Here is a 22,748-nt window from a genome sequence, read left to right as displayed (position 1 = left end):
ATCATTGACCGGTACCTGGGAAGTGGCCCAGGTCAGTGAATTTTCAAAATGCACTTTACGGGTCTCCGGAAGTGTATGTGACGCATGCGCAGAAGCCATATTTACATCGAAGCAAGCACTAACGCTGATGCCATTTTTTGTTTACTCCGGCGAATAAATACCGCTGTTTTATGGCCTTGTTTGACCTATTAAATTACCCTTGGATTATAATCGAGAATCAACTCAAGACCTACCAGGCCCCCCTAAGTAATTGAAGGAATTACAGCAAATTTGAAGGAATTGCATCTCAAATGGATACAAACGCAGCCCACTCGCGAAACAATTGCACCGATGTCGGTAGTTTAGCGGTAATAATGGAAACACATCGGCCCTATCGGAAGCAATGTCGGTAATACTGGAAACACGCTCGGCCATCTTCGGAGATTTTTCGGTCGCGAGCGGAAACTCACGCAGCAAAACATGGCGTCGTTGGAAGAAACACCCGTCTCGGTGAGTTGTGTTTTTCGTTCCCACTATTACATTTTTATACCTATCCATCTTTGACAACCCGTGTTGAATGCGTTTAGGTATGAGGTGTTGTCGGGGCAATAGCTTATGTTTTTAGGAAAAGATTGCCACTGCAGAACAGTGTCACAAGTCATGCCCCTGGAGATTGTTTACATCTGAACATCGAAGTCGTGCCGATGATTACGAACGTGCGCTAGATATAACATCATTTTTTTTGTAAAATGTGTTTCAATTTGTCAATTGCACTTCATAGAAAGAAAAATTATGCCTCATAAACTTCTTCATGGCGCACGTTCATGATGTTCGTAATCATCGGCACGACTTCGATGTTCAGGTGTAAACAATCTCCAGGGGCATGACTTGTGACACTGTTCTGCAGTGGCAATCTTTTCCTAAAAACATAAGCTATTGCCCCGACAACACCTCACACCTAAACGCATTCAACACGGGTTGTCAAAGATGGATAGGTATAAAAACGTAATAGTAGGAACGAAAAACACAACTCACCGAGACGGGTGTTTCTTCCAACGACGCCATGTTTTGCTGTGTGAGTTTCCGCTCGCGACCGAAAAATCTCCGAAGATGGCCGAGCATGTTTCCAGTATTACCGACATTGCTTCCGATAGGGCCGATGTGTTTCCATTATTACCGCTAAACTAAAGATATCGGTGCAATTGTTTCGCGAGTGGGCTGCGTTTGTATCCATTTGAGATGCAATTCCTTCAAATTTGCTGTAATTCCTTCAATTACTTAGGGGGGCCTGCCTACATTCCACAACATTATTTTAGGGTCAGTATTATGTCATGGTATTGTCAATTGCAGTGTTTATTCATTTTTTAAGATCATGAAATACAATCATTTCTTTTCTATTCCTAATAAACAAAAAGAGGTAAGTTTATCTGATGTCTAATATCAAAACGCTTCACTTACATTACAAGAACAAATCTCCGCTTGCATTAAATTCATCCGAATCCTGAACACCATTTTCTTTATTTTCAATTTCAATCATTTTAAAGTATGCATGGTTTTTTGGGGGGTCAAACGCATGGCCGATAAACGTAAGAATTGTAACAAAAGGATCATCAGAACAACGTAAATATTTTTACCTCACGATGAACTCGACAAAATAACTATCATACAATCCTTTCGCTGTTCCATACCTGGGCAGGAACGCTTTTACCACTCTCTACGTACTTGCAATTTTATTAGTGCACGCACCATTCTCTGCATTCAAATTCCTTACTATGATTTACTGTCACATGCACTTATTCCTTCTCATTGAAGTTGTGGCATTCCTAGTAACCCACTACCTCATTTGGAACATTTGACACGTGCGTCCACATTTGACCAATCAGAGAAAAGGAACGTCATGAGGATTTCCCTTTGATTACTAACGATTGGATTGATGTTTTGGAGCATTACTAAAATTTGTGTTTAAAACTCTCGTCTTTCTGACGAAGTTTTAAATGAACCTTTTTCCAGTAAACACGAAAAGGCGCTAGCACGTTACTGTATCACCAAGACTCGCGATGCAGGGTCATGTCTTGACTGTATAGGACCGCATAGCAGCTCTCGGCTAGTTACTGTAGCAGAGTTCACAAAGGTGTTTCAAAGTAACAGGACATTGGGTCCTGTAAGTTTCAGATTTCTGTCTGACCCACTGAAAATTCACATTACCCATAGAATAAAGTTGAACAAATATGTCAGATTTAACATTTCTTGTAACTGACATTCAAATTATTAACATTACATGATATCAAACATAAGATTTATAAACAGCAAACAAGTGTCACATGCCGCAAATAACAACTTTACACAAAGGCATTGTAAAATATTCAGTCAGACTCTGGGACTGGCGGGTTGGTGATTTCTATCTGACCACTGGTGAATCTGCCAGATTTGTCAGAGGGTCAGACACTATTCGCGAACACTGCTGTAGAATACATTTCTACTTCCGTCACAGGGACCCATAAACTGCAGGTGTCCCAATTTTGCAATGTAACAAATATTCGTTAGTTGTAACCAGCTTGGAAAAATCGTAACTTCACACTGCCCTTTCCGACAGGATTCCCCTTCCTCACACAGGCTAATAACGTTACTTTCTCGTTATCGGTTATACCTCGAAAAGTCAGCGCAGACGACCATGTTTTTCATTGGGCTAAAGTGCGATAATACACCTGATGGATCAAGCAGTTGATTGATGCAGATGTTAGAGGGGAAATCTCTTCATTTAAAAAGAACAAGGGGAAGAGTTCCGCCCGTACCCCCCCTCTCCCAAAACATTAACTTACGAACTGTCACTCAAATTAATCACTAGTTATGCCATCAATAATGTGTGTAAGGCATGAAAAACAATATATGACTTGCAATAACTGCCATTCCCCTATTCAGCCTCGGGAATCGAACGGGTGTCCACATCTGTTGAGGTCAGCGTAACAACATCGCCATATGTAAGCTATTTTCCATACAACTTATCAATACTCAAGAAAAGTACAACATACCTCTACTGGCCTCCCCAGTAAACGGAGCCAGTGTCCTCTGCAATGTTTCTCGGCACTACTCGGCTACATGTAGAGCAAAGTAGTGTCGCCGAGTGTGTGTTTTCGGTAGTTGCCTTTTGATGCACCACCACCGGTTTTCGATCAGGTTTGTACAAACAACGTTATTGGGATTTGGCACTAAATACAAATAATCCTTACGGGAAATGGCGGATTATTTGCAAATCATTCGAGCGCATATACTATACTGCATGCACTTACCTTAAAAGTTCTCTAAATGGTTGACTGTACTACGGGTATAACCCAGGTCAGACAGTCCGCTGTAAGCCTTCCAACAGTCCGTAATAATATCACTACCCCCCACTTTCCAACAGATAACATCAAGTCATGTCCGTCGGTCGCGCGTCTCTACAGGAACAAGAAAGAAATGCCTAGAACTTACCAACAGCGTACGACATCACAATTCCTTTACTACAATTAGTTGTTAAGCCACTATTACCTCCATATGTCAACACGGTAAAGGAAAAAAAAACTTCACGGGGAACAGGGTTCGATCACATGAACTCGCCATCCTCATGTCATAGTGTGTGTGTCCACTGTACCTCGGAGCCACCGAGACTTCTGAAATGCACTCGTCAATTAATACAATACAACCCACGCCGAAGCCTAAAAACTAGCGTCTAAATACAATAAGTTCCGCTCTGTCAGTCACCAATCTCAGTAGCACTAAGGTAAGATGGAGGACTCTCGGCCAGACGACCCGGGTTCGGTTCCCAGAAGCGACGTCGTTTCTTTCAGACTTAGTTAGATTCTTAGTGAAGTTAGATTAGTTAGTTATGTCGTTCTCTTGAATGCTTACACCACTAACATTAGACGTATGAAAGTAGTATGATAATTCACAGGAAGTTGCAGGTGACGAGAAGAGACGGGCTGAGCAAAGACAGGTGAAGAAACACTGACACAAAGTAGAAGGACAAGAAGGCGATTTATTTTTTTATCACCGCCCCTCCCCCCACTTTTTGAATATTACGCCCAAACTTCTAAACCCCCATTAAACGCTTTAACCCCCCAAAACTTTATACCAGCGCCCCTTTTTGAAATATTGCATCGGGGAATAAATCCCCCGGGCTGCATTTCTTACTGAAAAAAGAGGGGGGGTACGGGCGGAACCCTTTCCAGAACAAGCATACATACGAAAAGAACTGTTTGTATTATGTTTTCAGATGATATCAGCAAGTACCGGGACGCAAGCAAATTTGTTTACCTTATCTTCTGAACTAGAAGATACGACATGTTGGATCCTAATTTCAGGCATGGCGTCAGTGCTCAGGTCTGCCCCGATCTGTTTTCAGTTGTATCTGACAAAAACAAACTCAACGCATTTGATTATCAATCACTCAACTCTCAAATCTCGCGGAAAAATAGACAATATGGCTGAAGCTAATACGAGGAAACTGACGGTTCCCTTGCCCATTGGCTAAGGGTAGAAGCGAGTTTCCTGGGCACCCGAATAAATATTTTAAGCTGCTATCGCTCGTCATCATATGCAAGGGTCTATATCATATGTCGCTCGTCATCTTTTATGCTCCAGGTTTGAGATAATAAAAAAAGAAATAATTTGGCTTTACCAGTGTCAGCCTGGTTCCTGGGGTCTCCTGCGCTAACGCCTCGACATCGTGAATTGCGTGGGTTGCCTCCCTTGGCAAAGAATGTCAGCCCAGTACCCTTTGCCCTATTACATCGTATTAATTCGTTGAGGGTAGGAGAGATCGAGAGGAGACTACACGTGTGTGTGTGTGTGCGTGTGCGTGTGCGTGCGTTCGCGTGTACCGTACTCATTAATTTGGCATTATCTGATCTACACCAGGGCCTCAAAAAGCACTACTTAAGGTGATCGTAAGTCATTATTGTAACCTTAGTGCAATGTTACAGAATGGGAGTTAAATTTAACGTTCCAAAAGGTTGCTTTGTGAAAGAAGTCCCAGGTGAAGGGATATATCGCATCGAAGTATGAACAGATATTTGTAGCCGGTGTGGTAACACTGTCAACATTATCTTGCTTGTTCGTTCGTGTAAGTTTTTGGTTTGGTTTCTTTCTTGTTTTGTTTTTGGAGGTTTTTTGTTTATTTGTTCTTTTTTATTGTATAGTTTTGTTATGTATTTTTGTTTTTTGTTTATTTTTTATTTATTATTTTTTATTTGTTTATTTATTTGTTGTTGTGTTTGTTTTTCTTTGGGGGAGGGGGTGTTAAAGGGCAAGTTTACGCGAAAGTTAACCGTTTTGACTTCCACTTTCCATCATAAGAAATGCTTATCAAGAAGTTTTATAGCTAAACGATACAGTTATCAGACGTAACTGATTTATTTCATTTATTTTATTTAATTTTATTTTTTTATTTTATTTATTTTATTCTATTTTAATTGGGGGGGGGGGGCGTTATATCGATTCAGGGTTTCTACATTAGCCGATAGTTATGGGTCCACAATGAATACACCATTGGAAATGACTTCATTGGTGCCCAAATGATAAACGAATGACCTCGTTATAACTTATTAGACCCATTTCGTGTGGTGCAGCTATAGGCGTGGTTCTTGTGTCCTGTTCCGCAGACTACTGTTTTAATCCACCTGTTGCCTGGTCGTCAGGTTGATGTATGGCCGGTTCTACACTGTTACATTGTACAAAAAGCGTTACCACGTAACCAAATTGTGTAACATTCAACCTGACTCGGTCGTCTTTCCAACACACGGTGACATTCTACGTTTGGTACATTATTAATAATAGCAACAATAGTCCATTTGTAATTGTCCACGTATAATGCATGCTCGAAGCGCCCAATGTTCAAAGTCACACAAAACAGGATGAAAATAAGTTCATTTGATACACATCAACATGAAGGGTAAATACGTTTTCCGATATGATCGGAATGCTGAGTGTGATGGCTGTAACACTACACACAACTTCCGTTAAGTCAGGTTCTTCCGGGTTTTCTTCCTACGCAATGACAGAACTCTCAGGGCGATCTCTTCAGTAAGAACAATTTATTAGTTACAGGACTTATGTGCTATTGTACGTTACTAGGCAGTCCACACAAGCCCCCAGTACATCGAGGCCATACACTGGTCTGACTGCTAAGAAGCTCCGTTCTGCTCTGTCCATCGGCTGGGGTGCTTTGATACCCGTTCCCCAGCCTCCGGACCGCGTATCAGCCAGTGGTTATTAGAAGGGCTACAGTAGTCCTGTAGTGTCATCCTGTCTGTGACCGTTGACGATTGATGGTAACCAACATGCGATAACAAGTTGTCACATAGCGTTGTATATCAGCTAGCGTCATTCTGTCCATCACCGTCGCCGAATGGTGACAACCAACGTGCGATAGCAAGTTCATGAAGTTGTTAATTGCAGTTGCACATCAAATAGTTTCATCCTGCCCATCACTGTCGATGACTGGTGATAATTAACACCGACAGCAAGTTGTTGATTGCCTCCTTGACATGGCCACCGGCTGACACACCTGGCCGCCTGGCCGCTACTCAGGGTCAGCTTACTTTGTTACACTGTACAGTTCTTAGGGGAAAGCTGTTCCACTCCATGTCTGCAGAGAACACATAGGATGTTTGGCGGTTCTGACTTTGGGTACACATAGGCGGGTCTGTGAAGCAGATCTGAGAGATCTGGCTGGTGCGTTCAGCTGATGTAGTTCACAGAGATAAGTGGGAGCAGCGCCTGTTACACTCATACAAAGCCATTCTCTGCCCGACAGGCAGCCAGTTCAATTTCTGAAGTGTGTTATGGCTATACATACATCGTATAGCATATATTTCCCTCCTCTTCAAACGTCACCCTGATGTCGAATCCATATCTAAATACATCCCGAAGATACAATTCGCAGTTTTTAATTCTGTTTGAAATTCGTTTGTCTATGATATTATCCACGCGTTGCAGGGCATATTTGGTGAAAATAGCATGGATGGTAAATCTAGCCAGTCCTGACACTAAATCACCATACATTGCGTCTTTCGTTATTTATAGTATCTACTGATTTAAATGTCGATATTCACAGGGATTCAAAGCAAAATAAATAAATAAATTAAAATAAATAAACAAAACAAAAAGGAGAAAGAATCCGCGTCAACAACAACTAAAACATGATGATCAAAGCTTATCCTAATCTTAATTAAGTATTTACATGAGTATTTACATAAAAAACTGTTACTTTTTTCCTGTTTCTTTGTTTTCTATTACTGGTATTCCAACATTCTCCATGAACCGAGAATAGCTGAGAATGTTTAGGAAACTATGGTATGTGCCATAATTATGTCACAAAATGGCTGTCATGATTAGGGGCGTCACAGAGGGTCACAGGGAAATAAAAATTAAAGCTTACTTATCCCAAAAATACACGTTGGATGCCTAATTTGCGATGCGACCTTGAATGCAACGAGAAAAGTTACGAGATCATAGGCTTACAAGAGTTTTTAAAAACGAGTTCCTAAGGTTGATCCATAGAAGAGCATACCCTTGGCTCATCAAAAAAGTTCCCTTTGGGGGCAGTCTAAGTAAACATAACCCCAGTGGTATTCGTTACGCTCCTACACTGGTGGTAGTGTAACGAATATCATTGGGAGTAAGACAGTTTACTTAGACTGCTTCGGAGGCGGTATACGACAAATCGGCCGCGTATGTCTAGCCATAATCAAGTCCGGAGCCCAGTCCATAATCCAAACTCTACATCAGCGCTCCAATATCGCCAAGGCATTAATTAAAGCTCTGCAAACGGCTATGCTGTAAGGAGCTTGAAAACTGAAACATGTCGGATAACTGTGTGTTGTGGGTTGGTGGTTTGTCCGACAAAGTTACGGAAGAATTGTTATATGAACTTTTTCTTCAGGTAATTCAGTGTAATTTATTAATTATGGATGTCAGGCGTTTGTGCTTGTCAGTACGTTAGTACAGTTTAGTTCGAGTTTCCCGATTCCCCTGTTTGTGTGGTTGCCATCAACTGCTGTGGTAATGAATGAGATGCTGCCAAGAGTAAGATTATAGATTTGGCGTAGTTTGCCCAGGTTCAGTTTATTTGTGCTGCAGATTGACACAGACTGCCTGCAGTGGCTCTCACTTCACATTATTGGGGTACTTTCGTATACGTTTTTGTTTGCTGTGATTTGATCACGGTAAGTTACCACGACAGAGCAAAGTGATCACCGCATCCACTATTACTAGTATCGCGACGTCATACGTTTCCGATCGTCATGTTTTCGATCGGCCATTATGATTCCCATTTATAGCGCGATAATCCACGAGAAGCATCATGCATGTCAAAAACACGATCCCCGCTATTGGTGGGACATAATACTATGAATCAAAGTTTATTCGTCATCAAGAGTAAAAAATCAACGAAAGATTTATTTTGAAATTCTTCAAAGGCATTTAGAAGTTGTTTCAAAGGCATTTAGAAGTTGGAGGAATCAAACTAAAAGTGCTTTATGGTTCAACTTCTTTATTCTACAAGGTCACAACGTTTCGAGACAGATTCTAGTCTCTTCATCAGATGAAGTGATTGTAAAACTAAAGGGTTGCAGTATATATACACATAACAGTAGACTGATAACAATAGGTAACAAGATATACAGGTTTCTATTAATTGATGTACAGGCTTCAGTTGATAGATGTACAGGCTTCTAATTATGTACAGGCTTCAACTGATTGGTGTGCAGGCTTGTGTTGATTAGGTTACCAAGTTACAGGTAAAGATGTTTGGATAAAGATTAGTCACTGAGGATAAGGTGGTTCCATGCATTGGGTAAGTAAACACCTCCGTCTCTGTTGATTGAGGGATTGTTCCGCTTGATTGCAATGGTTTCCAGGAGCTTCCGTTTTTTTAAGTCATTGGCGTTCCTTACTAATGTCCTGGTGTTGTCCCAAACAATCTTGTGATTGGGGTTGTGCATGATGTGTTCACATACAGCAGACTTCTGATCCAAATTTGGAACTGATGTTTTGTGTTCTTTTAACCTGATAGCCAGTGGTCGACCAGTTTCACCAATATATGTCTCTTTACAACTGCATTGGATCTGGTAGATGCATCCTGCTGGGTTATTGCATTTAGGTGTTGTTGGCCCACGTCCATTAGCTGATAGTAGCGTTTTCAGGTTGGTGTTGCTACGGAAGGTGACGTCTATTCCTGTTGTTTTCTTGATGAGACGGCTGATGCGATGACTTATCTGGCCATGGTATGGTATGTTAATTCTGATGGGGGAAGGTTCTGGTTTAGTTGACTTGGGAGTTTCTTTCAGGGTCTTGGTGATGGTGTTTTAGTTAGTTTCATTTAGAAGTTGGTGAGGTAATATCCCAGTGTTAGGGGTTTTCGACGGTATAAGATGGCGGCCGATGCGGACCTCCCGTCACTACTCTCTGAGTCTCACCGAATCTTGAATGGATTTACTCATAATTATGAACTAGAGAGTGGTAATACTGACGCAACCTGCGAAGAGACTTTGCTTAACCAGCACTCTCAACCGGGAATGTACCCAAATGTTGTAGAAAACGGAGATGAGTGTGCAAACAGCAGCTGCACGACACGGTCAAGCTCTGTAAGTACTATTCACAATTCAGATGACATTAGTTTCATACCAGAGACTATTGAACTTATCAACTCAGACCTCTCAAATAGTCCTAAAGAAACCTTCATCAACAAAATCACCGAAAAGGTGAAGGGAGATTCAACAAACTTGGATGTACTTCGTCATTCATTGCTACAGCCATGTAAACAAAGAAAAGATTTCCAGAACCAAAGTAGTCACTTAAGACGACGAATGGATCGGAGATCAAAACATGGGGAATCACTTGTGAGGAAACTATCAAAAGATGAGTTTATTTTATACAGAGCATATCTGGGTGATTTTGGGGAAGATCTGTATGATGTGATAAATATAACACGCGAAAAAACAGAGGGTGACATTATTGTGGACAATCCCAATTACGACCCAGCTTATCCAATCAGGGAAACAATGGCAAGAATTGAACGTGATGTGGCCGACCTCAGAGGAGAGTTCGTGCAGGAGATTGACTGCTTGGGCTCAAAAATAACACATCTGCAGAGAGACAATCAAACCCTGAAAACAGTAAATGACAACGTAAAGAGTGAAATTGACTCACTGAGGACGTATGTTGATAAGCTGAAAAGCAACATGGTGAAAGCCGTGGAAGTTTTACGTAACGAAAACAAGGACAGAGTTGCTGAACTGTTAGAGTGTAAATCTACCATGGAAAGCCTGCGGCGTGTCGTAGACAGTCTGAGAACAGACATGGAGAAGGTTTCAGACGCGCATGCGCAAGTACTCAGTGATCTAAAGACACTCGAGAAAGAAACAAACAAATCTGAAAACGCAAACAACAAGAGAGACAAACGTATCAGTGACTTGAAGAAAGACCTAAGCACACTGAAAACAGAAACAGAAGAAAGAAAAATGGAATTAGTACGGATATCAGATGAAAGGAGCTTAGGAATTACCAACTTAAAATCAAAAGTGGCACTTGTCACCAAATCACTCGACTCACTGGATGCTGACATCACAGAAATAAATAAATCGAACAGGAACTCTGTCAGAGTAACGGAAGACCTTAAGAAGAAAATTGCGAATATTGAAAAACAGTTGAAACAAACACAAATGAGAGTACCTACAACTAAACCCTTTGTGTCAGAACAGAATAAATCCGCTGACCGTCGTCAAGATAACCCACGTGACAACACTGCCACGGATATGCCAACCGATACTCTCACACAGAAAGATAAGTCCCAGGGTTACGCGGATAACATAGCTCCACAGTGTACAGTAAGTCACAGCAAACTACCTTCAAATGCCAGCAACTTAACACATACTCTAATCGAGGTGGACAAAAACTTAAATTCTCAAGCAAAGATATCACCCCAAACAAGAGAGGTATCATATAGTCAATGTGTGCAGAGAGATGTCAACGTGACAACGCAGTGTCTAAACAAGTCACTAGCTTGCAGTGTTAATACACAAGACCCTTCGGAGCCCAGACGTATCGAAACGCGTGTGAGTAAGGACTGTTGTGCTGCGACCAGAGACATGCATCAGGCTGACTTTCGCACAGCTCCTCCCAGAATAAGAATTCTACATCGGTGGCATACACAAAGATAGCACTCAAGAGTCTGTTAGGAACTACCTTGAAAAGAATGGTGTCACAGTGACATACATTCGCTTCTTTAATCACCAACAAAAAAGAACAGCAGCTGCCCAAGTAAATGTTCTCTTCAAGGATAAAGATATGCTAGAAAACCGTAAGTTTTGGCCGGAAAACATAATCGTCAAACCATGGCTGCCCCGTGAGCAATTCTGGAAGACTATCAGAGAGCGTAAGAGTGCACAGGATACCAGTGCAAACGCACAACAGACCATCTAACTCAACATGATGGACGGCGCTCACCTAAACCTCATGTGCTGGAACTCCAGAGGGATTATGAGTAGTGTACCTTATCTGAATGAATGTCTCCAGAGTGACGACATAGACATTTGCGCAATCTCTGACCAACTGAGGGAGTACAATCTATGCTTTATGAACTCTCTTAACGCTAATTATTTTGTAATTGCAAACCCAGCTCCAGAGCCAAATCATCACCCGAATAGAGCACCTTCATATGGGGGTACTGCGCTATTATGTAAGCAAAAACTAAATCGACACGTAAGAGAAATAGCAACAGACAATCATAGAATAAGTGGATTTGAGGTTGCAACGCTTGCACGTCGCCCCCTCTTCATATTCTCTGTATATTTGCCTCCATCAAACAGATCTAATGACTTATTCTGTGAATATGTCACCATGATCAGGACCATTTATAACGCCTATTCACCAAAAGGAGATGTAATAATGATGGGAGACTTTAACGCAGCTATCGCTGGGCCAAGATACACACCAACTCTCAACAACAGAGATAGTCTTCTCAGTAACTGTGTTCTGGAACTAGGGTTAAAGTCAGTGAACATGGAAGCCAACTGCAGCGGTCCGGTATTCACATTCATGGCATATAATGGAGGACCAATGGCAGCACTTGACCATATTTTAGTACCCGAAGAACTGTGCAATCTTATAACTAACGCTAAAGTCAGAGATGATAACCCAATAAATGTGTCCGATCACAATCCTATCTCATGCTCTCTCGGACTAAATCTGCATTCTACAGAGACAGAAGTGAATCACATATATAAAAGGTATACCTGGAATAAAGCAGTGCAAAGTGGATCCACACTAGACTATACTTATGCAGTAACCAACATTCTGTGGCCACTGAACTTAAAAATTAAACCTTGTGATCAAGGAATAGAATGGCTGTACCAAACGATCATTGACTCTCTACTCAACGCAAGTGAAATGTGCATCCCTAAGAAGCAATTCAGGAGGTATCTCAAACCCTTCTGGAAGGATGCCGTCAAAGAAAATCACAAACTTATGACAAGAAGGAGACTTGAATGGCTGGATGCAGGCAGGCCAAGGGGGTTTGAACACAGCACATTCAAGCTCCACAAGGCGGCAAAGGACGTCTTTAGACAAAGTCTGAGAAAAGAGTCTTCACGTTATCAATCAGAATACTTCAAGGACATAGACGATGCAGGTAATATAGACCAGAAACGTTTCTGGTCCTTCTTGTGTCAAGGAAAAAAACAACAACAGATTCCGTGTCTTGAGGTAGATGGTAAAAGGCTATATGATCCACACTCTATTTGCAATGCAATGGCAGATCATCTGAAGAGTGTATATAAGGACCAAGGAGAGAAACATTTTGATGACAAGTATAAGAGGGAAATAGAATCAGAAATAGAACAACTGAGAAACAAACTTCGCTCGCTAGAGTCTGACATAAGCAACATAACCACATCTGCAAAAGAAATCACCTCATTATGTAAAAGTCTAAAGAGCAACAAAGCTGCAGGAATAGACGGCATAAGTCATGAACATCTTAAATACGGTGGATCTTACCTGTACGTAGCCTTAGCGGAGCTGTTCAACGCCATCCTGATGTCTGGATACATTCCAAGAGAGTGGTCCAAGGGACTCGTCATTCCCATATATAAAGGCGGCCAGAAATCGAAACTTCAACCAGACTCTTACCGTGGCGTCACGCTACTTCCCGTAATATTCAAGCTTTTCGAGTCTGTCCTCACTAAGAGGATTCCGGAATTTGCAGAATCTAAATCATTCCCGTCTAACCAACAGTATGGATTCCAGAAAGGACTGTCTTCGTGTCATACATCCTTTGTCATTCAAGAAACTGTTCACCACTACCTTGAGAGATCAGATAGTGTTAACGTCTGCTTCCTTGACAGCTCTAAAGCGTTTGACACCGTGTGGCATGCAGGCCTTCTCCTCAAACTGTACAATCTGGGCATACACAACGCCATATGGTTAGCCATTGACAGTATGTATAAATCCATGACAAGTTGTGTTGCAGCCAACAACGAATTATCTTACTGGTTCCCACTATACAGAGGTGTGAGACAAGGAAGTGTCCTCTCCGCTAAACTATACTTACTCTACATAGATGGTCTACTACAACATCTCAGTCAAAGTAAGAAAGGTCCAATGATTCTTGACCTTCATGTTGCGGCACCAACACAGGCGGATGACATTGCCTTAATAAGCCCAGTGAACGCAAATCTACAGGACATGGTCAACATCTGTCAAGAATACAGTTCAACATGGAGATTCACCTTCTCAACATCAAAATCCCAAGTCGTTCGGTTTGGCAAAAAGGACAAGCTGATGGCACATATTCGTCTATACAAGGAAGTAGTTCCAGCAGTGTCAGAGATCAAGCATGTTGGGATTATCCTAAACTCCCAATTCAACTCCTGGGAGAGAACATTACAGAGCTGCTCCAAACTGAAATCGACCACAATGGCACTCTCTAGATCAGGTTGCCATCCACATGGGCTAAGTCCAGTGACTTCATCTAAGCTACTGCGATCAGTTGCTATACCGAAAGCACTATTCGGTTGTAAACTGTGGTCCAATATTACCAGTCATGAGATGCTAGCGTTAGAACGAGCACAACGATTTGCCCTAAAACTCATACAAGGCCTCCCGCGCCACAGTAGAACTGACATATGCAGTGCACTCATCGGCTGGACTCCACTAGAAGCACATATTGATATTAAGAAGCTCCTATTTCTTGGACAGCTGTGTAATAGCAAGAAGTATCTTCTACCACGCCAAATCCTCAGGACCAGGCTGTATTTACATAGATACAACGGCGGAAGACCCAGTGCTGGTTTCATTCCAGACATATACAGAATCCTCGGAAAACATAGACTACTGGTGCATATGGAGAACTTTCTAAAGTCAGGCATATTCGAAACACAACAGAAATGGAAAAGAATTGTAAAGACAGCCGTTCACAACACAGAGGTCACCAACTGGAACACACGTCTCAACTCAGACCCTGATCTCCAACACTTCAAGACCATCCACCCAACACTGCGTCCTCATACAGCCTGGCTGATCTCCAAGGACTACCCTGAACTGAAAAGGGCAGCTCTATCCATCATCAGAAAATGTGCGTCATGGAGACCAGGAAGAGACACAGGGGTGTGCAAACTCTGTGACAGAGTATGCGCAGACCTCCTGACTCATGGTGTATGTCAATGTGAGCCAGCTACATACCTAAGGGATATCCTGTGGTCTGACATCAGTTGTGTTGGTCTAATTGAGATAAGCTTATGTCTTCACAGAAAGACAGATGTAGACATTGTTGCATGTCTGTTGTCCTGCAACCCACCATTACAAATCGACGAAGAAACCAGCCAGCTATACTCCAAGAGAGTCATAAAAGACTTTTCTATTTTCACCTCTATTTTTTTTGTAGTGCATAGCAAAGTATTCAAAACAGCCAAATCAGTCTGTAAATCTATGTAAATAATGCTTCGCCATATCCTTGTACTCTCCTTTGGAGGAAATAAAAAGAATAATAAAACTAATGTCCTGGTGTTGTCCCAAACAATCTTGTGATTGGGGTTGTGCATGATGTGTTCACATACAGCAGACTTCTGATCCAAATTTGGAACTGATGTTTTGTGTTCTTTTAACCTGATAGCCAGTGGTCGACCAGTTTCACCAATATATGTCTCTTTACAACTGCATTGGATCTGGTAGATGCATCCTGCTGGGTTGTTGCATTTAGGTGTTGTTGGCCCACGTCCATTAGCTGATAGTAGCGTTTTCAGGTTGGTGTCGCTACGGAAGATGACGTCTATTCCTGTTGTTTTCTTGATGAGACGGCTGATGCGATGACTTATCTGGCCATGGTATGGTATGTTAATTCTGATGGGGGAAGGTTCTGGTTTAGTTGACTTGGGAGTTTCTTTCAGGGTCTTGGTGATGGTGTTTTAGTTAGTTTCATTTAGAAGTTGGTGAGGTAATATCCCAGTGTTAGGGGTTTTCGACGGTATAAGACAAAAACGTATTTTTTATCCTTAATATCATTTTATGTTTTGATTTTGCTAACCTTGAGTGATAAAGGTATATTCATCTATTTCACAAAATAGTTTCATGTGTTTCCAACAAAAATAGCGTTTATAACATCGTTTCGGCGAAACTGCAGTCGCTTGTCACATCTGGGTATTTTTGTATGTGTTTTCGACGGTGAGCCATACTTTTCCCTCCGCACTGCGAGAGAGTGTTTTGATCACGTGGCTTCCTGTTTCATACCTAACCTGTCACTTGCAGACGACTGATCTTGTTGAATTTTGCTCGCTATTTTTTGTTATACAGGCAATTGATTTTGCATCTGAAGTGGTATTAACGATCGGGGGTAAATAATATTGTTGTTTATTTGCTCTATACATTTCTTAATTTCTTGATTTCAATTGTCAATAAAATGTCTCACGACAGGAACTGATCATTCGCCCTACTGATGAAACTGTTTGTGTACTCCGATCGCACACGTACTTCCTCGATACAGCGCTAGCAATGCAGTTGTCGAAATCACCAGAACGTCGAATTCAGCTGGCTTTGGGATACAAGACACTATTATGGATGACAACTTCTTTAATTCTTGTAGCACGACGTTTCAAGGCTAATTGACGAAGATGCAAGAATTAGCCTTGAAACGTTGTGTTAAAAGAATTAAAGAAGTTGTCATCCATAATAGTGTCTTGTATAAAGATATATTTTAACTAGGGAATCATTAATGCAATATCTACCTCATAATCAAATGTATAAAAATCCTAAAAATCCATAGATGCCATTCATGTTTCACCTGCATGGTTTTACATACTACCTTACAAGGTCACATTACTAAAGGTGACGGAGCAAATTTTATGGATGATCAACTTCTTTATTTTCACAATAGCGACATTTCGGTCTGGATTCTTATACTGTTTTCAAGCATATGGGAGGACAAGGTATAACAGTTTATATACAGATACATGAGATATTGCTGAGGAGATTAACAATACCAACAACATAATTAAGGAGATGAGATAACAAAAAACATCAAAGGATATAACTTGAGTTGTTGACATAACCAGTAATTAGTGTGAAGCCAGGGGTGGGGATGGGGGATTGCAAAATTCATTTCCAAGCAGATACAAGTGCTGTTTAAATTATTTTGCCTTGTGAAGGCTATCAACGCAAAAAGGCCAGATACCGGCAGTGTAATTATTTGGCTCTAGATAATGATGATGATAAGAGGTAGCTGGACGGGGAATCCTATGACTTTCCATCTCATATGGTACACACCATTATAAATGACATGGGAAATCTACTTACGCAGGTGTTTTGTTCTCGGCTACAGTTAAAACTGTTTTAGAGCAAATTAGAAAGGGAAATTCTTTATTATCTCTGCAATCTGAAATGTTTGACTGTATAGTGAGAATTTTTGATACAAGGGGCATGTCATACTATCACAACATTGCTAGAAATATTCAACCAAAGAAAGGATCGAAAACATATGACATCATGTCCGGTGAAACTCTGAGATTGCTTTGATAGAAGTGGCGGCTTAACGACAGAAAATGTGTGATATGCATGGGAAGATAATAGTTTATGAAATAAACTTCATCTTGTCTGAAGGTAGGCTGAACGATATTAAAAGATTGTTTTAATTTTTCATTCACGAAATGTTTTATCATTTTCCGATCGAAAACCCATTATGCCAGGATATTATACTGGCATCTATTCTTGCAGTACTTACGGATATTGGCTGAAAAAACAATACAAATAGTTCTGTTCGTATGTATGCTTGTTGTTTTTAAATGAAGAGATTCTCCCTCTAACATCTGCATCTATCAACTGCTTGATCCATCAGGTGTATTATCGCACTTGAGCTCGATGAAAAACATGGTCGTCCTCGCTGACTTTTCAAGGCGTCTCCCATTCTCGCGGCATAATGAGAAAGTAACATTATTAGGTGTAAGGGCAGGGAATCTTATCGGCAGGGGTGGTGAAATGTTACGATTTTTCCAAGCTGGTTATAACTCACGAATATATTCGGTACATTGCGAAATTTTGATAATTCAGAGACTTGGGCCACTTGCTAGTTACCGGTCAATGATGTAAACAACAACTAAGTATCACGCATCTGCGATCTCGGCAGAAAATGCGTTTACCGCGAGAATAGGAGACGGCCGCCCTAGAGTGTGAGTCAGTTATGGAGTTAGTCCCGAGCTGCTCGCACCCAGTAGTACAACTGCCGCAGCCCAGGGATTTACATAGACCTAAACCAAGGCATGTGTGTAGTTACAAGATGGCTTCCATGAAACTCGCTGTGGTGATTAGCTTGGACCTTTGGTCAACAGTGAAAACCACATCCCTCCTCGTTTTATAGGCTCCTTCTCATGGATTGGGCATGCCATCACACCTCTTTTGTCAGTCTAGTCACTGAGGTGTCCCCCTTGGAGAAGAAGAACCGTCTTCCCCACCCCAAAGCAAGAGTTCAGTCCCTTTATCACAGTTCACCACAAAAGACAATCCCCTACTCCTCAGATCTGAATTCCACCTGCTTCCTCAGGTAGATCACACAGTCCTTTTCACTATTCTTTCTGATCTGCCCTACCGATGTGGAGGATCCGCTGTCTATCTGACATGGTACCAATGTTCTACACAGTCTCTCATGTATATGACCCCTGCACCAACCCCACTTTTGAGATGCTACCCACAATCCTGCAACCTAGAGGTCCATGTTCCCTCAGGTAGAACCCTCCATGTTCACTTAGGTAGAACCCTCCATGTTCACTCAGGTAGAACCCTCCACCTCTCTCCAAAGTCTCTGACCTGTGAAGGTCCAGGGTAGTGACTGAGCGAGTGAGTTTAGTTTTACGCTGCACTGAGCAATATTCCAGCTATACGGCAGCAGTCTGTAAATAATCAAGTCTGGACCGGGACCTTCACGGGTCTCCAAGGTAGAATAGGCCTTCAGCAAGCCATGTTTGCCATACAAGGCGACTCTGCTTGTCGTAAGAGGCAACTAACAGGATCGGGTGGTCAGACTCGCAGATTTGGTTGGCATGTCATCAGTTCCCAACTGCGCAGATCAATGCTCATGCTGTTGACTAGATTGTCTGGTCCAGACTCGATTATTTATACATCGCCGTTTAGCTGCAATAAAGCGAAGTGTGGCATAAAACTAAACTCACTCACTCCAAAGTCTCTCCTACCCCACGCTACTGTGGGGAGAGATTCTTGCCTCTCTACAGGGAGAACCACTGAGTTACATTCTTGTTGGTGACCAAGAGCAGCTCCCCTGATACAGCACCTCTTGCCCTCACCACCCAGTCCCCCACCAAACACTGGTCAATCCTCCAACCTCACAGGTGTTGGCGAGACCCCTTGTCCGTCAAGCAGGAAGCCTTCCTGTTTGCAACATTGAAGGGCACAGTGCCATACACTCGGTGAGGGATCTTTCATGTTGTATTGTAAATAATTATGTTGTACATCCATATGATGTTTTACAGTAATCATATATATATAATGTATATGATTACTGTAAAACATCATATGGATGTACAACATAATTATTTACAATACAACGTGAAAGATCCCTCACCAAGTGTATTACCCTGGTCACCAAGTAAACATGTGGGTACATATATATATGGTGACCAGTAAACGTGTGGGTATATATATATATATACCCACACGTTTACTCGGTGACCAGGGTAATCAATAACAGTTACATTGATTATATCTGATTGTAACATTTATTGCTAAGCCTCACCTGTATGGGCCCATGAAGAACCTACTGGCCTTTTTGGTATATGCAAAACCACTCTGTTTACACTGCATTCATACATGTACTACATTCTAGGGTGCTATGCTTCTTCAGTCCAATAAATGCACATATAATGTCAGTGTTCACAGCTGTCTATTTAGCCAAGCGGTCACATAAGCTGAATATCACTTTCCATGACACTTTTAACACATGCAATGCTTTGAATACGCCTTCCAGTCAAAAATCCTCATTAGGCAAACATAATCCAAGAATCTGTTTACACACAAATATGTCCATGTCCACGCACAAAATTCCGTACAAATTTCACAGTGTGGAGTGTCAACACTAGATCCGGAAGATAGCCCCCGAACTTCCTATTTGTCATGTGCAAGTCGGTTGGTGCTGTCCTGTTACAGCGCCCTGCCGGACTGACTGGAAGATCCACATGGTCCACCACATGGGTAACCTTACCCACTTGAAAAAACCAATTAAGTTAAGTTATATAAAATATCCAATCTACTCGGATACTAAAATAGACTCTTTCCTCCTCTGAAATGACACGGCAGCTTTAGGCCATGCAGTTCTCCTAGTGTGGGAAAACTGTAAACTGCAGTGCAATGTCCTGAGAAGAGAAAAATGTGTTTCCACGCTCAGACACAGTCATCACAGTGCCACTGTAGTGATCACCGCATCAACTAGTTTGGATCACTAATCGAGTTGGTTACAACTCGCACCCTGTAGTACAATTGCCCCAACCTAGGGATTTACATAGACCTAAGTCAGGGTTTGTGTACTTACAAGATGGCTTTCCATGACACTCGTTGTGTTGATGGGCTGTCTCCGGTACCGTCTGTCTCAGGTCATGGCCTTGGACCTTCAGGTCAAGAGCTCCAATCACCACACAGCTCTTGGATCCCTTTTATATATGAAGCAACCAAGACTAACATATAGGCTCTGAAATAAAGATATTTTACAGAAATAAGCTCTTCACAAAAAATAGTCTTAAAATAAAATGTAATGGAGCCCATAGACTTTCTTCATTTTCAGAAAACCGACACTGCGCAAATCTTGACTTGCATAGTGTTTCTTGGATGTATAGATCTGTTTGGGGCTTTTTATGCCAATCAAATACCACTTGTTACATGTTAACTGGCCCCTGCTATATGTTTCAGGCTGGCCCCTTGGACCGGGTCACCATTCCCAAGGACAAAGATGGACGGAACAAGAAGTTTGCTTTCATCAACTTTCGCCATGAAGAGTCAGTGGCATACACCATGCAGCTGTATGAGGGGATTCGTCTGTTTGGTCAATATTTACGTCTACAGACAAGGTCGGGGTCTTCCCACCCCAGCAGCTCCCCCCACACCAGCCCCTCCCCGTACAGCAGCCCACAGTACAACCAAGAGCAGCGGGATGCCTTCCCACATGATAGTAGCAGCCAGCATGGGAATCGGTCAAACTACCACCGATCTTCTTCCGGACCTAATACAGAACAACAAGAATCATTCCGCAGTCCACGGGACAGAGAACAGGCATCGAGGCTGAATGAGCCTCCGTCCCGGTACCAGCGGTCACATACATGGCACGGTGGTATGGACAAGAATCATGATGACCGTGGAGACCGACATTCTCGACACTCACCACAGTACCGCCCAGAATCACCACAAGTCTACCAAGCTGCTAGTCCCCAGTATCGTAGTGACCACCCTGACACCATTGATGTGCGCCGGCAGCGCATACTCCAGCAGCAGAATCTCAGTTTGGGTGTTCATAGACAAGACGGACGCCAGCATAGAGACTATGACAGGATGCAGCCATACCAGAGACCTCACAGCACCAGAAGGCGATATTAGTATTTTGTGACATGCCATGGTTTGTGGAGACAAATGTCTTGATTTCTGCAACTGCCCTCATGAACATGCTCATTGTTTCTATGTGTTGTTTTATATTGTAAATACAGTTGAACCCTGGTTACCCCACATATCGAAAAAACCCTGACTTTTATCTGAAACGAAACTTTCATTCATTAATTGTGTTCGCAAATTTTCAAACCATTCCCATAGATTTCCATTGAATTATGATCCAGTTATCCAGACGATGAGATCTGTGCAACGTGCATGTGTACATGTCACGTCAATACCGTTTATCACATGACAATGTGATTTCATTCTTAATCTATCGGAAGGCATTTGATGTGAATTGATTAATTAGCCATCAAAACACTAGTGGCGAGTGTGTCACTCGGGTTGTTCATTAGGATTTGGCACATGTGAAAACATGAAAACGAAAACACACTGTAAGTAGGATTAAGATAAACTATACTGTAATTGTACTGTATATATAAGTTAAAAATAGCCTGCCACATGATCTAAGTCATGTGTTACTGTCCAGAAGTTTACTTTCTGACAACAACATAAGTTCGATGTGATGTCATATGTTTTTAGGACATTTAAAATGTAAAAATAGAATGTGCAATTGGCGAGACTTTTTGTCATCGAGTTACATTTTTTATTTAACTTACCACCTGAAGCTCCACACGCTACATAATTACATCCGAGACAACCTTACAAATGGTAACCTGCGTTCCACCTTCCATGTATTATCGATACACTTATATGTTATGATGATTCACTGTTCTTACTATTGACTGTTGATTTATTGATATACGTACATGAAAATTTTTTGCTTTCACTTAATTTTCACATTTTGTTTGTTTGATCCAGTTAACCAAACGTCTCACTATCCAGACGATTTACAAGTGAAACCAAAACGTCCGGATAAACAGGGTTCGACTGTAGATGAACAATTATCATGGAGACATACTTGTGTGTAGGAGCAAAAACATGAAACATGAGTAAAATGTGTCAATAATGTATGTGAACCACGGTTTGGCAGTGGTGATGATGATACAAGGTATATGTTCCAGAGGTGTACCTACACTTCACCTGTCCAGCTGCACCATACACTGAGATGTCACATCTAATGAAATGAAACAAATGCTTGTTGTGATTGAAGCCAGCAAGAATCTATTTCTTTAAATTATAATATTTTTGCAAATCTTTAGCTAATAAATTGGAAACTTTTTGCTACTTGTTATTGGTGTCCCATTAATTCTATAAATACTACTTTCAATTTAATTAAAACAACATTGAACTCATCAGAACTGACAATTTATGATGAAAGAAGCTTGCATGACATGATTAACAGAAGGAATTGTCATCCAGAGTTGAAATCTTCAATCCCTTGTATATGAAGACAGTGTGTGCCCATAGTGTGGTTCAGTGGCACTTAGCATAATGCATCAAGACAGATGATAGTTGACATAATGTGTCAGATGTGCAGTAGGGGTGTGTCATCAGATGGATATGTTACTCTCTTGTTTTCATTTGTTGAAAATAGTAGTAAATCATACCTACTTGTTTCTTCCTTGTTTATTTGCAGGGTTTGATTCTGATGCCTTTGTGTGCCTCCGTTTCCCATGTGTGGTTTGCTGTTTCCCATGTGTGCCTCC

The 22,748-nt window shown here is 41.6% G+C and overlaps 2 protein-coding genes across 6 annotated transcripts in view; one reads left to right on the top strand and one right to left on the bottom strand.

The window, feature by feature from the left end:
- The window catches only part of LOC137286165 (DNA repair protein XRCC1-like), a 58,794-nt gene extending 54,085 nt beyond the window's left edge, over nucleotides 1-4,709 (bottom strand). For 2 of the 5 annotated variants that reach the window (XR_010956985.1, XM_067817876.1), the window contains exon 1: nucleotides 4,270-4,445. Coding sequence is in view for 4 of the 5 variants with exons in the window: in XM_067817876.1 (XP_067673977.1) it covers nucleotides 4,270-4,320 (51 nt within the window). In the remaining variant the exon portion in view is untranslated. Of the gene's footprint in view, nucleotides 1-4,269; nucleotides 4,527-4,633 lie in introns of those variants that run through there. The other 3 variants (XM_067817857.1, XM_067817866.1, XM_067817849.1) reach the window with 3 other exon arrangements.
- Nucleotides 4,710-7,788: 3,079 nt separating this feature from the next.
- On the top strand, nucleotides 7,789-22,658 carry LOC137286230 (RNA-binding protein 7-like). Its single transcript, XM_067817962.1, has 2 exons — nucleotides 7,789-7,897; nucleotides 20,410-22,658. The coding sequence occupies exons 1-2, from the start codon at nucleotides 7,817-7,819 to the stop codon at nucleotides 21,088-21,090; spliced, it is 762 nt and encodes a 253-aa protein (XP_067674063.1). The 5' UTR covers nucleotides 7,789-7,816; the 3' UTR covers nucleotides 21,091-22,658.
- The last annotated feature ends 90 nt before the right edge of the window (nucleotides 22,659-22,748 follow it).

Source organism: Haliotis asinina, chromosome 1, assembly GCF_037392515.1.
Source record: "Haliotis asinina isolate JCU_RB_2024 chromosome 1, JCU_Hal_asi_v2, whole genome shotgun sequence".
Classification (NCBI taxonomy): Eukaryota; Metazoa; Mollusca; class Gastropoda; order Lepetellida; family Haliotidae; genus Haliotis; species Haliotis asinina.
Note: the sequence above shows the minus strand (reverse complement) of the source record. Positions and strands in the feature narration are given on the sequence as shown.

What these genes read in the sequence shown, in the direction of transcription:
- LOC137286230 (XM_067817962.1), top strand. Translation starts at nt 7,817, where the DNA reads ATGTCGGATAACTGTGTGTTGTGGGTTGGTGGTTTGTCCGACAAAGTT. An exon ending in TATATGAACTTTTTCTTCAG is followed by an intron (nt 7,898 to 20,409) that starts GTAATTCAGTGT and finishes TATATGTTTCAG; the next exon opens with GCTGGCCCCTTGGACCGGGT.